Source organism: Amia ocellicauda, chromosome 17, assembly GCF_036373705.1.
Source record: "Amia ocellicauda isolate fAmiCal2 chromosome 17, fAmiCal2.hap1, whole genome shotgun sequence".
Lineage (NCBI taxonomy): Eukaryota > Metazoa > Chordata > Actinopteri > Amiiformes > Amiidae > Amia > Amia ocellicauda.
In genome coordinates this window covers 11719328-11734526 of record NC_089866.1, presented here as the reverse complement: position 1 = coordinate 11734526, position 15199 = coordinate 11719328, and the positions used below count along the sequence as shown (strand labels likewise).

The following is a 15199-nucleotide window of genomic DNA, read 5'->3' as shown; positions in this document are numbered from 1 at the left end:
TCCAGCCGCCCACAAGTGTTACTTCCCTGCAACTGGAAGTGGGTAACTCTTTCTCGCTCTCTCTCCCTTTCCAGAGGTGGATTTCAACGTGTCGGGCATGTTTGCCATGCCCACAGCCCCTGCCAACCACACCAACCATCTGATGGCTTCTGACTCTGACTCGGGCACTCTGGAGAGGAAAAGGCCTGTCAGCATGGCTCCGATGGACAGTGACTTGATGCGCAAAGACAGGTACCGTGCAGCACAGGCCTGGCGTCACCTCCAACACACAGAGCTGGAGCTTGAGAGCGCCTCAGTTTGGACATATCAGCTGATCACAGCACCAGATGCACTGATTGTCTGAAAACCGGCTGGCCTATGTTTGTTAAATGAGTGCTTGAAAGGTTGTTTTAAAACTGAAGGTATGAGTTGACGCAAAGTCCTCGATCCAGGGTCAACTCCTATAGTCAATTTAACCGTTTTCCCAACTACTTGCACGACTCGAGAGGAGTCGTGGTCTTGCAAGCACAGAACATGCTACATTGTGGATGGAAGCAGACGTAGCCAAATTATAGTTCCTACCAGTTTCCTTACTTTACAGTCTTTACAGGCTGCTAAAAACATCAAGGAATTAAAATATTAATCTTCCTAACATCGCTAGATGCAACCCATTGTGAAGATGACTCTGTTTATATTTGGTTTCTACATGTCACCGAGTTTTGTGTTGCTTTAAACCAGTCATTCCCTTACAGGGTAAATGTCATTTTCCACTTTATGCTTTCACTACAGACCTGTGTAACATCCTTAATAAATACAGAAAATATAAGGCATGTCAAATAAATGTATTGATTTAAAAAATGCTGCTAATCACAACTTGTTTAAAACAATCTGATTGTGGAAATAGTGATGGCATCAATATTAAACACAGAGAGACCAGGATTTAGAACCACTTCATATAAGTTTTCACGACCTGGAATTGAAAATCCACTTGTACTGAAGATTGGTGCAGCTTGGGTGTTTTTCCACTTATACCACTTCAATGAGTTAAGCAACGGACCTCAAGCAATAGCCTTGGTTGAAAGCTGATCTGCATATTGCTCTGTGGAGTAGATTGACCCCTACCTCAGAGCTGTCTCAGACCATGCACTACTGGTATAAACTGCAGAGGTGTCACGCTGATCATTCTTACGACTGATCCACACCAAGGCTGTGTATCAGTTTAAATGTGTAAACGTGAGGTTTCGTTCAATGTTTCGAATAAACACATCCCCAAGTCCGGTCAGGGTGCAAAGTTATTTTTAATGCAGCCTTATGGTCTCATGCTGGTGCTATGAGTTTTAATATGGCAAAATAATAAGAAAATGCCAAGTTTACAGATTTGACCCTATACAGCCTTGGTTGTTCCGTTAGAGTAACAGAGCAGAACCAGGACACCAGTCACCTGGATGCATTTGTTTACTATACTGTGCAATTTACCTTCCTTTTGGAACGACAGCTCTGCTTTGTGTTGCTCTGCAGCTGCACTGGAGGATGGCTGAGAGTGTGTGTGGGGAGGAGCTGCTCTGACCCCTGACTCGGCTGCCCATTGTCATTACTGTACCATAACTTCCTCCATTTGCTGTACTGGGGCCTTGGGTCTCTCTGCCTGCTGTCCTTGCCCATCACAGTCTGTGTCTCTTTACTGTCTCCTCTCTCTCTGTAGCCCTGCTAACAAACTCTTGGACCACACTCCACGTAGAAGCAACACACTTAGTAGAAAGCCGCACGCCTCGCCCACCTTCCAGCCGCCCTTGCCCCCAGTCGAGGCTGGTGGGGGGGCCCTGGCCCAGCCTGCTGCAGAGCACCTGATGCAGCAGCAGGCTCAGCCAATGGGCGTGCTGGGGAGCTCTGATGCCGGCCAATCAGGCTTGGTGCAGGGTGTGGGGGCAGTGGCCGCATTACAGCAGCCCCTAGCCCAGATCGCTGAGAACGGCAGGTAAGGATTGTGCTCAGGGCACTGTAAGCCCTGCCACAGTCTTGAGTTGATGGCAGAAGAAATCATAACCACCAGAAAGACTCTGTGTATTTAAATTTATTATTATTTTCAGTGGTAATATTTAGTATTATAGTATATTTGTGTATTAGAAGTGTTATTACTTTTTCTAATATTAGGCCAGGAGCTTTATTCTCACCTTACATTCAAAGTTAATTGACAATGAACTGTAATCTGTATTTGCACCAAATTAAAACTTTTACCCATTTACTAATCACAAACCCCAATGGTAATACTTATGCTATCTTCCTTTTTGACTTCGTTCCTTGCAACTAATGCAAACCTGGCATTCAGTACAGTTTATTTTATTCCATTTGGCCTAGTGGTAATAACCAAACAAAACAAACTACCCCCAAAGAAGTGCTCTAATAACTTGTACAATTATTTCCAAAAAAAATTGGTTCAATTGTGAGTGTAGTAGAACTGAGAGGTGTTTGTGATCTGAGCTTTGCAGTGGGCAGCCTGAAGTAACACTACTTGTATCCTTCAAATAAACGAGTGATTTCAGTGCTCCTTTTATATATAAATGGTTAAAGGACCGAGTTGGAAATTCCCCCTGTCTTGTTATTTCATTTCCAGCTTTGGCTTTACACTGTTTATTTATTTGTGTGATTTAATTGAAAAAGTCTCCTGATATTTATCAGCAATAAATACATATTATAGAACAAAAGGGAACTCGGCATTGAAAGGCATTGCAATAGGTTATTTGATTTTCTCATCGAAAGTCATAAAGAAACTTCAGATTAAGGAGAAAATGTGATTGAACCCGTGAGGCCATCAGCCTTTACCTTGTCAAGCTGTCAGCAGACTGAATCACAGACGGGATCTGAAAAATGCTGCTGCTTCTGCTGCTGCTGCTGCTGCTGCTTCCTCTTCCCGCCCCCCACCCCCCAAGGCATTTGGCTCTGGATGCTTTTCATGTGTCTGCGTGTTGTAAAATCCTGGCCGATCCTACACATGAGCATGTCTCCATGTCTGATTCCACACATCACCCCCTACCCTTCCTGTCCTGCTGTAAACCTCTCCTCCCTCATTCCTCTTTTTCAAGGACATGGCTCTTGTAATCTCACTGCCGCCACCTGGTGGACACTTGTGTTGTAGGGTCATTGTGCACAAGACATGATGGGGGAAATCTCCCATCAGCCACCTTGATTTGCATGCACGCCACTGTTTGCACTTACAACTCATGCCGCCCTGACGCTTTCTTTTGAATTCACAAGATTAAAAAAAAAAAGATAAATAGGAGGCAGTTACGTTTTGTTTTTAACAACATTAGCAGGTTTTAAGGTTGCAAAGAGTGACTGAAGTTGTCCAATTATTATTTTTTAAGTGCATCGAAGCCGAAGGAGCAGACCTCGACGCCCCCGCCACTGAGGAATGGGCAGACGGGGGTGCAAACCCAGTCCCCAAATCCTGCAGCAGGAGCGGGAGCGGGACAGCTCAGCGTGGGGCCCCCGCAAGCAGCATCCATGACCCCAAGCCCTCACATGATTCGCAGAGGTGAGGGACAAAGCTGGAGCTTTCAATCCTCAAATCCTCAATCGTCAAAAAGTTACGTAGTTGGTCAGGTTTGCAGATTAACTGCATGAATGTATCATGTAATGATTGAAACTCCAGTTGGAATGATGTCAGTTTTCCAAGAAGTTGAGTTTATGGGGGCCAGGAGAATGAGAGAGGGAGGGGAGAGGGAGAAAATGGGAGATGGATTAGGAAAAAGCAGAAAGAGAGAAGGGGGACAGAGAGATTGAGAATAAGGTATGGAGATCAGGAGAGAGAGATGGGGTTGGAGGAGAGAGTTGGATTGAGAGGGAGAGGCAATGGAGGAGGAGGAAGAGAGACTGAAAGGGTGGGAGAGGGCGGATTTCACAGAGCACAATTGTTCATTGTTGAAATCCTCGTGTTGTGCTTGCAGCTACCAAGAAGCCAGCTCCAGCCCCACCCAAGCCAGCCAACCTACCCCCAGCACAGGCCAGCAGCCAGACACCTGCCCCCTCAGGGACCAATCAGTCGCTCACCTCCACACCCAAACCTGCCTCCAGCCACTCCCCTCCAAATCCGGCCTCCAATCAGACCGCGGCACAGGTCCAATCCCCTACCCAGCCCTATGCTCAGCCACGCAGGCATTCAAGCAACCAGCCGCCCATCCAGGCCCCCAGCCACCCACCCCCCCAGCCTCCCTCCCAGGTCACACCCCCCACCCAGCCCAAGGCCTTGAGCCAGACTCCAGGAGCTGCCGCCGAGACAGGCACAGAACACTCTCCCCCCAGAACGCCCACACCGCCCGACACCCCCCCACCCTCCACGGCTGCCCATGACAGCTCCCAGAGCCCCTCCACCTTCCAATCCTCCTCCCTACCTCGCCCCAGACCGGTCCCCAAGCCCCGGCACAGGCCTAGCGTGCCCCCCCCTCCACAGCCCCCCAACCCCGGTGATGACAACGCCAACGGCATCTACAACACCGCTTCCAAAATCATCACAGGTAAAGCAGCTGTCCAGCCTATTTAATATATTCACACCCTGACACCACTTCACATCCTCTGAAAAGGTTGTGTTTCTCTGGAGAGTCAGACTGGTATAATTTTCATTCCCAAGAGGGTAAGATCACACAGGTTATAATTGTCTTTAATCTGTATCCTGCCAAAAACCCCAAGAAAGATGGCAGTTGTGACCAGCTTAGTCAATAATTAAATGAAGTGGTTAAGAACTCGCAATGGAAAGAAAAGCAGATGCATTTGTTGTCCTCGTGGGACTGCACTTGCACACCTCTAATTGCATCTTGCTCAGAAGTGAGAGAGAACAGAGCTGAATGTTGAAGCTTGACCAACTCCTGTTCTCTGAGCAGTTATACAAGAACTACTTCAAACCAAGATGTGTTTGTGTATATATATATGTTTTTGTTCCTCAGAATTGGAAAAGATTGCTTCCTCCTTTTGCTTAAGTTGCCGGAAAAAAAAAACTTAGGAGTGTTTTGTTCTTTCCTTCATGCGACCAAGAAATGTCATGTGAATCTTAGAGAGTTCAGTCTGGGCAGGAGCAGACAATTCCAGACATGGTGGAGGAAGCTTCTCAGACTAAAGGAATAAAATCAAACCAAAAGACGTGATTATCTACAGTGGCAGAAGCAGGCTAACATGTAACGCCGCTGAAAAGGAACCGACTCTAGGTGAACAGACAGATGCCAGCCTTCAGTCATTGCCTGGCTTACGACCCATACCCTATAACACTTCTTCACAGAACAAAACTTCGAACACAATCGACAGGTTCCCCCCCACCACCCCCACCTGTTTTGGTTTGATTTGTTACAATGGTATTGCTTTCACAAGTGACTTAGGATTGACGTATGGATGAACACCTTAATGGATGAATTACAGTTGATGGCATCAGATCGAAAAGAGGAGAAACCAGTCGCTGACTCTTTCCGTAAGCCAAACCTTGCTTCCGGGAGCCTGACATTTCCTTGTTCTCGGAAAGAAGCAGCCGCTGTGAAAGTGCACAGCAGTCTTCACGCCATAGCTCGACTTTGTTTCATTGTCAATTCGTACGCTTCAATTGTCACTTAAGCAGCTGACCGTAATGGATACTTTAAATTAGTAAGCAAATTCATTCAGTTTGCCAAACCTACGAAATTCTTAATGCGGATCTGGGCTGTTTAGTTTCTACCTACTCTGTTCAGGACAGCAGAAGGCAACAACCTAGAGGAGTCAAGCCTGATTGCAATTGAAACCAGCTTCCTCCTCCATCGTACATAAAAGTAATCCTGTTTCACCTTCCCCTCGTCCTAGTTATTAACATTGTACAAACATAACCTCCCTTAGTCTAGTATACCCCTAACGGTGTTCTGTGGGTACCCTGTGAACTAATAGTTGTGTGTCATAATACCTCCACAGGTTAAGGATCTTTCCATCAGGAAGGTTTGTAACGAGACAACATTTTGCATTTGCAGCTACCATCGCTCCTGCTCTCCGCTCCCTGTACATTGTCTGTTACCGTCGCCCGCCTCCACCGTCCCCATACTTGCTTATGGCGTTTTGCGCGCCATCGGGCACTAAACCTCTGTCCTTCATGTAATCCCTGAAAAAAAAAACATTCCCATCTATATAACCTGTCTTTGGCCTGGATCCCATTGAGAGAGATTGTTGTTCATGCCATTGAACCCAAATGGAAAAGTCCCCCACTCCCTAATATCAGATATTAGAATTAAACCCCAACTCAAGCCACGAGTTCAATCCAATTTTTGAAATCCTGCGATGACGTCCCTGGAGCAGAAGAGACAGACGTTGCCTGCTTTTTATGTGTATGCATTTATGTATATGTATAAATTTAAGTGCATTTATTTTGGTTATTTTATTACAATATCTCAACAACTGCTTCATGTTCCAAAACCGGGAGCTTTGAGAGTGTCTGTATAGTGGTGTTACGATTCCCTTTCTGAGCAGATTACTGCCTTCCACCACAAAGCAAAAGTTTAAATGCATTATTTTGCTTTGCACTTTAGCAGCATCCCCCTAGCGTTCTGCTCATTAGAAGCTAGTGTCGTGGCTTTAGGTGTGCAAAAAACATTCCAGCATGTGGTATTTCACACACTCTTGACACGCATGCTGTAGTGGTGTTCACTGCCAGATTGCATGCTGCAAAAACATGCTTTTGTACCTGAGAGCAGTGTTGTGAGTGGGGAGGGGATGAAAGCGCAGTGAAACGGAGTCTTCCTGTCCCTGTCCCTGTCCATCAGTCCTGCCTGCGGTCACCGCCTGCTGACCCAGCTTCGGTTTTGATGAACGCCATTGCACGCAGTAATCCCAGCTCCCTTAGTTTGCTTGAAGGGGGGGGGGGGGGAGGAATACAAAAACCTATGCATTTTCCCAAACTGATTGTCCCATCCGTACCTCAATCAGTTTGATCATCAGTGTCCTTTAAATTTCTTTCTGATGTGATGCATGATGTAATCGGGTGAAGGTTGGAAATACTGTCACTTGTCTACAGAGCAAAGCAGAGGATTGATAAGCTGTCATGGGTGACCGATCTTCTGAATGTTTTTTTTAATTATTAATTTAATTTAATTTTGAATCTAATTGTCAGTACCCCTTAAGATCTGCCATAGAGAGCCTAATCCAGGTACCACCCCTCTCCTCCCTGGATATAACTGGTCTCGGGGATAAGGGATGGTGGGTTAGGTCATTATTAAGCAGCAGATCCATCCAAGGTAGACAACCAAGTGCGGAGATCAGTGTCTGTATCAGAATGGGCTATAGTTAATGGATCCACACTGGCAGATCAATTTGTGTGACTTAGAGAACCATACGTGTGTGTAGAGCACTATTTTGTAGTTGTCTTAAAGTAAATGCACTGGTATTTTGAGCTGAATATTAAATATTTGCAGATGTCTGACCTGCCCTTCTGTCTAAGAGCTGAGGTTTGGGGAGGCAGGCTATGGTAAGCACCCCCCGGCTCGTGATTGGCCATAAAATTATCCGTTTTGAATTCACTCATGCTGCTCTGTGCTCATTAACCCGTGTGAGACCTAACCCCGCTTGGCTGCCCTGACTAACAATGCATGTGGGACACTCTGCAATCGCCCAGCCCAGCCCAGCCCAGCCCAGCCCAGGAACCTGTTGGCACGGACTGGCCTACAATAACTAACTGCTGTCTGTCTCAACTCCCCGTGGGTATTGCCCTTTACATGTACCGTGGGAATACTGAGGGGTTTGTACAAAATCAATGTTTCGTTTATTTATTCATGGATGTATTTATTGTGTTTTTCTTGTATAATATTGAGGTGGGGGGTGAGAGTCATTGTTAGCAGGGGGTGAATTGTGTCATGTGTTCTTCCTGACTTATAATGTTGAGTGGTTAACTATGTCTTTAGGAGAAGAAACCTATTTTTTTGGTTTTGTAACAAGTAGACTTTTAAATGGATCCAAACATACATTTTTATTTAGATAAAAACATTTAGTTTGGATCATATAATAATACTATACGTACTGATACTAAGTACTATGTTTTCTGTCACGGATCTCTTAAGTAACCTAACACAGCTATGGATGGCCATGCATTATTTCTTGTCTGAAGAGTTTAAAGAAGAAAACTATTGATCTCATGAAAGCCAGGTGGTATTTCTCTATTTAAATAGTGTGCACCGACCTTCCATTGGGCTGTAATAGCCCCTGTGTGACGTTTCTGAGCTGGGAGCTGACATGGGCTGTGTTTGGCTGCCTCTGTTTCTGTGCAGATGCCGGGTTCACCGTGAAGTGGCCGACGCGCGCCCTGATCCCTGACCTCCTTGTGGAGCCGCCTGCAGTAACCCCCCCGCCTCACCCTCTGGAACCTGTGCTCGACTCGGAGAGCACTGCCTTGTGAAGGTGAAAAAAAGAAAAAGACGCCAATCCCTCCTCCTGCCAGCTCTCTCCATCTGCCCAATCGCCACCAATTCCTCCTCCTCCCTCCCTCCCTCTCCCTGTCCTTCCCTCAGCCCTGCCTCCAAACCCATATCTCTGTGATGGTAGACTTGCCACCCCCGCACCCCCCAACCCCTCGTCTTCCTCTGTAAGAGCTTCAGACAATCACCCCGAGACTGCAAGACCAGGACGGGCATTCCCTCAAAAGCCTTCTCTCCTGTAGCTGCACTGGCAGTGTGCTGCTGAGCGTTAATGGGCGCTGAGCAAAAACAATTAAGTACCAATATTGAATCTCTACATGCAAAGAGAAATGTGCAGCTTCTGGGATGGTTGCTATCCAATGGAGATGTATGAATTGAACAAAAAGCAGTGTTTTTGTTGTTTTTGTTTTCATGTCTGTCATCTTTTGCCACTATTCTGGAATCTGTGTGGAGCCTTGAGTATCTACAGGTATATATACTTTTTTGTTTGTCTTGTTTTTTTTTCTACTTTTGGAAAACTGTGGCTGTTGAATGATGGTGGCCTTTGCTTAAAAGACATTCCTTCTTGCTGTCGGTAAACCGTCATAATGTTAGTACTGAGGAGTAGAGAGGAGATAGAAACCAAATACTGTTGATCATAGTAACTTAGTGCTGGTGACTGCAGGATCTCAGTTGTCAGTTCGATTTGCTATAGTGCCTTCTTTCAGCGCTTCAGGTCACAGGCCGACTCTCTGCCCATTTCATCCACTTTCCCTGTGACTGCGTGTGCAATATGCAAATCTATTTTTTTAGCAGCCTTTATTCAGTAGTTTGATTAATTTTGCATTTGCTGTTTTGCGTGTTTCGGTACATGCAAATAATCGCCAAATTGTTTATTTTTTATGGTCTTTTTTGTTTTTTTGGTGTTTCCTTTTTTTCATATGTATAAGAGGACAGTTACTAGGTTGTAAGGAGGGTTCAGTAGTTGTGAATGTTAACGTTTGGCCTTGACTTTACTTTCTTCGTGTTTTTTTTTTTTTTTTTTTTTTACTTTTAACCTTGCGGCTGGTGCAGGAAATAAAGAAGAATTGTATGTGATTGCACCAGGATATGGAACTACTTACTGTATATAAATAGACTTAATTGGAAGTTCAGTGCTGCAGGGAGGGCCAATTTTCTAGTGAGAATTAACAAGCAGCTTTGACCAGTCTGCTTACCTCGTTTTAATACAAAAGCCTACCACCAGTATCTAAGGTTAAAGTAGCTACTTTTCCACATTTAAATTAAAGGGGTGCTGTGCACTGCGAGGTCGTGATCGTTAAAACGAGAGATGCTAAAGTATGCCTTTCTTAGTTTTTTTTTCTTATGTTTTTTTAATGCCCACTATGAGTGTGCATCTGATTTGTCATTTCCACTGAGCTGTGTTGAAAAGTTACTCTTTTATAAGAAAACGTGAAATCCTTAAGACTCGGCAGTGAAGTGGTAAAGACCCGGATCAGGCCAGAAGTGCTCCATATATACATTCTGCATACTTCTCACTCCACTGTTATCCATTGTGCTGTTCTCTGTGAGCAGGGCACATATATGGTCCTAAGGGCTTACTGTGTGTTACATGGGCTACCCTACGAGGAGTATTTATGAGTTTGTATTTAAGTTATCATAACAGGAATGGGCTATACTCTCTTTGGCTGTAGTCAGTTTTTCCTTTTGCCTTAATGCTCAATTTATATGAAGTGCACTTCAATTTTTTTTTTCCTTTTTTTTTTTTTTTTTGGAAAGGCTTTGACATGAACAAGGATCTTCATATATGTTAATTGTTAAGGCTGTGTTTTTAAGCTCAGCCACTCCTTTCTGATTATAAATATTACAAAAATAATGCTTAATAACAATACTCTATTTCAAAGTAATAAAAAGTATGAAAAAGAAACCTGATTTGTTATTTATTTTGTGGCCGTCACCCTCAGTGTGTTTTACCTATATTTTCAGATCACCTTCAAGTTCAACCCAAGTCAAAGTGAGCGGGAATAGTCTTGTCAGGGCACGTCTATCCAGTTAGAGATACAGACACACGCACCTAAATATTCACACTAAAGGTTTAGTGCCGTGTAGGAGTTGTTTTGTTTGGGCGGGAAAAGTAGTTTACCATTTTGAACCACAGTGGACTGCTAGTATTGATGGCATCTTATGGTGAGAGTATGTGTAAGGTCTACATGCACTGTCACAAAGGTGGAATCATTCAATATTCATTTCATGGCCTGTGGACAATCGGGTTTACATAGAACACTCCTGGGATGATCTGGATCAGAGAATCGGGTAGAGGCCTCTACATGCAGATCTCACACAGCACAGTTTTTTCCCAGCATTTCATTGGTGGTGGCCTAGTATGTATTTAACATTAGATCAGTGCTGCATGCAGATTCCCCCTCCACACAAAAGTGATCGAATTTAATCTGTGATCATTATTCTTACTAAATTAGCAAGTTTTTAATAACTTCTGTCATGCTTTATGGGACTGCTTGACAGTGACACAAATTACCCCAGAGGGAACAAAGACATGGGGAAAACATTTCACAATATGTTTCTGCGCTGCGTGATATTCTCTCACTGTGTGCATTTGGAGACAAAGAAGACGAAATGTTGAGATCAAATTTTTGAGAAAACGCACAGTACGCAAATTCGTGAACGTTTACTGCTTGAGCCTGATCTTACCTTAGAGAAAGCGATACAAATTGCAACTCAAGTGGAGAATGCAATTGCAAACGTAAGCAATTTTGCAAAGACCGCCGAACTCCCAGTACAAAGATTGCATGTAAAAACCAAACCGAGCTCTTCCAAAGGCGTGAGCTCTACAAAGGGGAGAACACAGTCGCAGGATGGTGCACTCTGACCGCAAATGCTACCGTTGTGGTTCAAATACTCATTTTGCAAACTCGCAGCAGTGCCCAGCTGTGGATAAGACATGCAAAGTATGTGGCAAAACCAGACATTTTGCAAAAGTGTGCTGTTCAGCGCAAAAACATGACGTCAGGGAAGTCGAAGTCCCAGAACTGACTGTTTTGTACATGGCCAGTTCTGCCCCTTTCTCAAACAAAATTGTGTGCACTGTTGAACTGGACACATTATCAGGCACTCAACCACTGGAACTAATTGTGGATACTGGATCTGCTGTATCCTTGCTCCCAGAGGACTTACATGCACAATATCTTTCTGAACTGCCATTGAGACGCTCTGATGTACATCTGGTCACTTATTCAAAAAAATAACTTGCCTGTGCTCGGACACATAGAGACGCATGTCATATACGGAGAGCGCTCAGTGCCAGCCACATTCTACATAGTGAAAAGTGGAACCCCATTAATGGGCATGGACTTGATAAGTGCTTTGAATTTGTGCATTACAGGAAATAAAGTCCTTGACTCAAAACAGCCTGTGCTGGAAGTATCAACCCCAAGTGAACTTACAATTGGCTGTGCAAAGAACTTTGTACACAAAGTGAGATTGCGTGAAAATGTCTCGTCAGTACAACAGAAGCTGCGCAGGCTGCCTTTTTCCATAAGAGATGCCGTGTTGGCGGAACTGAAACGTCTGGTAGATGCTGACATTATTGAATGAGTGGATGCCTCGCCCTGGGTGTCGCCTATTGTAGTGACTCAAAAGAAATCTGGAGGTATCAGAATGTGTGTGGATCTGAGGGAACCTAATAAGGCAATTATTATAGACAGCTACCCGATCCCACACACTGAGGAACTGTTCTCTCAACTGAGGGGAGCCACAATATTTTATATTTTATTTATATTGGTGGCCTAAAATGGAATTACAAGTGCATTCCGTAATTGCAACTTGTGTCACATGTCAACTAAACAACAAGACTGCTAGGACTGTACATGCCCTTCTGACCCCAGTAGAGTACCCACAGGGCCCTTGGCAGAAACTTGCCATTGATGTAGTTGGTCCTTTTGAGACTGGTCCTGCTGAATGCAGATTTGCCATTACACTAGTGGACTATTACTCCAAATGGCCTGAGGTGGCATTTGCGCCACACATGACAGCTACCACTGTTACCACCTTTTCAGCCAGAAAGGAAATCCACTAGAGATGGTGACCGACAACGGTCCTCAGTTTCTAGCCACAGAATTCAAACTTCCTGCAGGAGAGAGATGTGAAACACATCCACACTTCCATATACCACCCTGAAGGAAACGGTGCTGTGGAAGAGTGGAATAGGGTGCTCAAGGATACTATCATCATGGCTGAGAGAGAGAGAGCACCATGGAAATCATACATCACAGAATTCTTACAAACCTACAGGGCTACTCCTCACGCAACCACAGGGATGTCTCCTTTCGAGCTCCTATTTGGAAGGAAAATGAGAACAAAGCTGACAGTTCTCCACAAAGCCAATGTGAGCCCATCAACAAAGAAATTGAGAATGAAAATAAAGGACAAACAGGAAAAAATGAAAGCATACGTTGATGGCAAACGCAATGCAAAAATACCAAGGTTCAAAGAAGGTGATTGGGTAAGAATAAGAAACCTGTGCATGTACAGAAAGGGAAATCCAAATTTACTGATCCTCTGCAGATTACTCAGAAAAAAGGAACGCACAGCTATGAACTGACTGATGGGCGTACATGGGATGCTTCTCATCTTGCACCGCTACCCATGGAGTTTACCCCTTCAGTTGAGCAACCAAGTCCGGTACCAGCATTCGCTAGTATTGCAAACACTAGAGTACCAAGCCAGCGTAGTCGGAACAAACCTGCATGGTTGAAAGACTATGTAACTCAACCTTAATAACAGACTAGGGGGATTCAATTGAATACATTCAAGTGAATACATGTTCTACATTACATAGTAAACTGAATTGATCAAAAGACCATTGCTGTTTGGTTAATGTTCAAATGCCATTGTGGATGATGCATTGTTCTGTTTGAATGTTGTCATTCCTGTAGCTAATTGTTGGGTTGAAGTAACTCAGAATTCCTAAGAACGTGTGTATATTATGACTGTGTTGTTAATGTACTTTATTATCTTCCATTTAGGTTTTAGACCTTGGCCATAGTACAAGTATAATTCTTAAGTGGTGGAGAGATGTTGTGTTCACTTTAATGTGTTGTATATTGTGAGTATCCACTAGGGGGTGCTATAATTATATATAATGTTATGGTCTGCTAGAGAAAAGTTAAGATGTCTTCCTGGCTTTAACAAAGACTTGTTGAACCCGACTACTGTGTCTGTCTCCTGATTTTAACACTAACTATCTTCTAGTAGATTCATGAAATGAAACAACAAACTCCGCTCGCTCGCAGCTCTGGCCAGCCCTTGCACAATCAGTCTCACAGAGGCGCTGTTAAACCCCGGGTGCGCTCCGGTTGGCCGCGCCTCGTCCCGCCTCCAGGGTCCGCCAGCTCAGCGCCCATTGGCCGTTGTCAAGGCGACAGATGCGTGGAGCCAGGATGCGGAAGCAAAACAAAACAAAAGCATCTGCAACACAATGCACGACATGAACATGCGCACATAGCCGACCTGAGCCTCGCCACTCCGCACCGCAGCCCGGCTGAGATGTGATGAGTATCCGTTAGAAAACAACTACTTTCTCTAGAGCCTTAGGAAGGGAAGGTTTGAGAGCTCCATCGTGTTTTAGTAGGTTAGGGTCGCCACTGGATGTCTTAAGAAGTGGTTTAATTACAGCTATTTGAAACGATTCGGGAACAGACCCTGAGGATAAAGAGGCATTAATAACATTGTGTATTAGATGAATAAATAATTTCAGAGATTGTTTTAGCAGTTTAGTGGGTATAGGGTGTAGTGCGCAGGTTGTAGTTTTCATTTTAGTATTTACGGAGACCAATTCCTGGTGATTTGCTGCGTTAAACGAGTTCAAAGTAGGCAGGTAGGCAAAATTAACGTTTTTGGCCACTAGCCACTGTGTCTGATAGAAGGAAAAAACTTACCAGCCACTTCGTATTTTTACCAGCCAAAGGCAAACATCACCAGAAATAAATGTGTGGTCAACATGTTAAAACATGACATTTATTCAGGTAATGAATCAATCACAATAACAAAAGCTAATCCCACACCTGTATAGACTCTTAGACAGGTGTGTATGAGGGAAAAGGATCTGGGTAGAAAGGACATGCTCCCACACAGTTTCTACTTGCAAGTGTTATAAGGCCTTTGACCAAAACACTGCATTCTACTGAATTATAACACATGAGAGACTATCTCAAGTAGAGACTGTGCGGGAGCATCTTTTTCAAATCAATCACATATGCAGTAACATGGCAGCTAATGGGGATCTGTATAAACACACTAAACTAACACATGAGAAGGAGTGTTATATGGTGGCACATTATTGCTCTTCATACTACTCTTCCTCTTCACTCCTACTCCCTTCTCTGGGTTTCCACACGGTCATTAAAAGTCATTACATTTCAAAGTATTTTCTTAAGGCCCTTAAAAGTCATTAAAATTAATGTTGTCATTAAAAGTCATTGTTTATAAGCTACAATGTAAAAGTCTGTTTCTCTCTCTCATCTGCACTCTGACCACTGCTCTCGCAGCAGCGCATAACCATCGAGGTAAAGTTGGTTTTATATTCACACATTCGCCAATAGCCATTTAAAGCAATACAAAAAATCAATAACTAATTCAGGTATTGTCACAAAAACCTCAAACTAGATACATTTAATTCTAAAAATGTCTGGCATACTTTGACAACCTTTGATTCGAATCACAATTCTACTTTTGATTTTATAAAAATAAGTAAATTCAATAATATTGCATTTAAGGTGGTAAAAAATCTATAACTAATTCAGGGATTTCACAGAAACCTC

General features: G+C 43.9%; 1 protein-coding gene across 9 annotated transcripts in view; it reads left to right on the top strand.

The window, feature by feature from the left end:
* LOC136713254 (rho GTPase-activating protein 17) overlaps positions 1-10290 on the top strand; it is a 57009-nt gene extending 46719 nt beyond the window's left edge. For 2 of the 9 annotated variants that reach the window (XM_066690317.1, XM_066690318.1), the window contains exons 16-20: positions 75-231; positions 1682-1954; positions 3342-3511; positions 3924-4490; positions 8238-10290. In XM_066690317.1, the coding sequence (XP_066546414.1) occupies positions 75-231; positions 1682-1954; positions 3342-3511; positions 3924-4490; positions 8238-8365 (1295 nt within the window). In that variant the 3' untranslated portion in view covers positions 8366-10290. Of the gene's footprint in view, positions 1-74; positions 232-1681; positions 1955-3341; positions 3512-3923; positions 4491-5898 lie in introns of all 9 variants that reach the window. The other 7 variants (XR_010804925.1, XR_010804924.1, XR_010804923.1 and 4 more) reach the window with 7 other exon arrangements.
* Positions 10291-15199: the final 4909 nt, after the last annotated feature.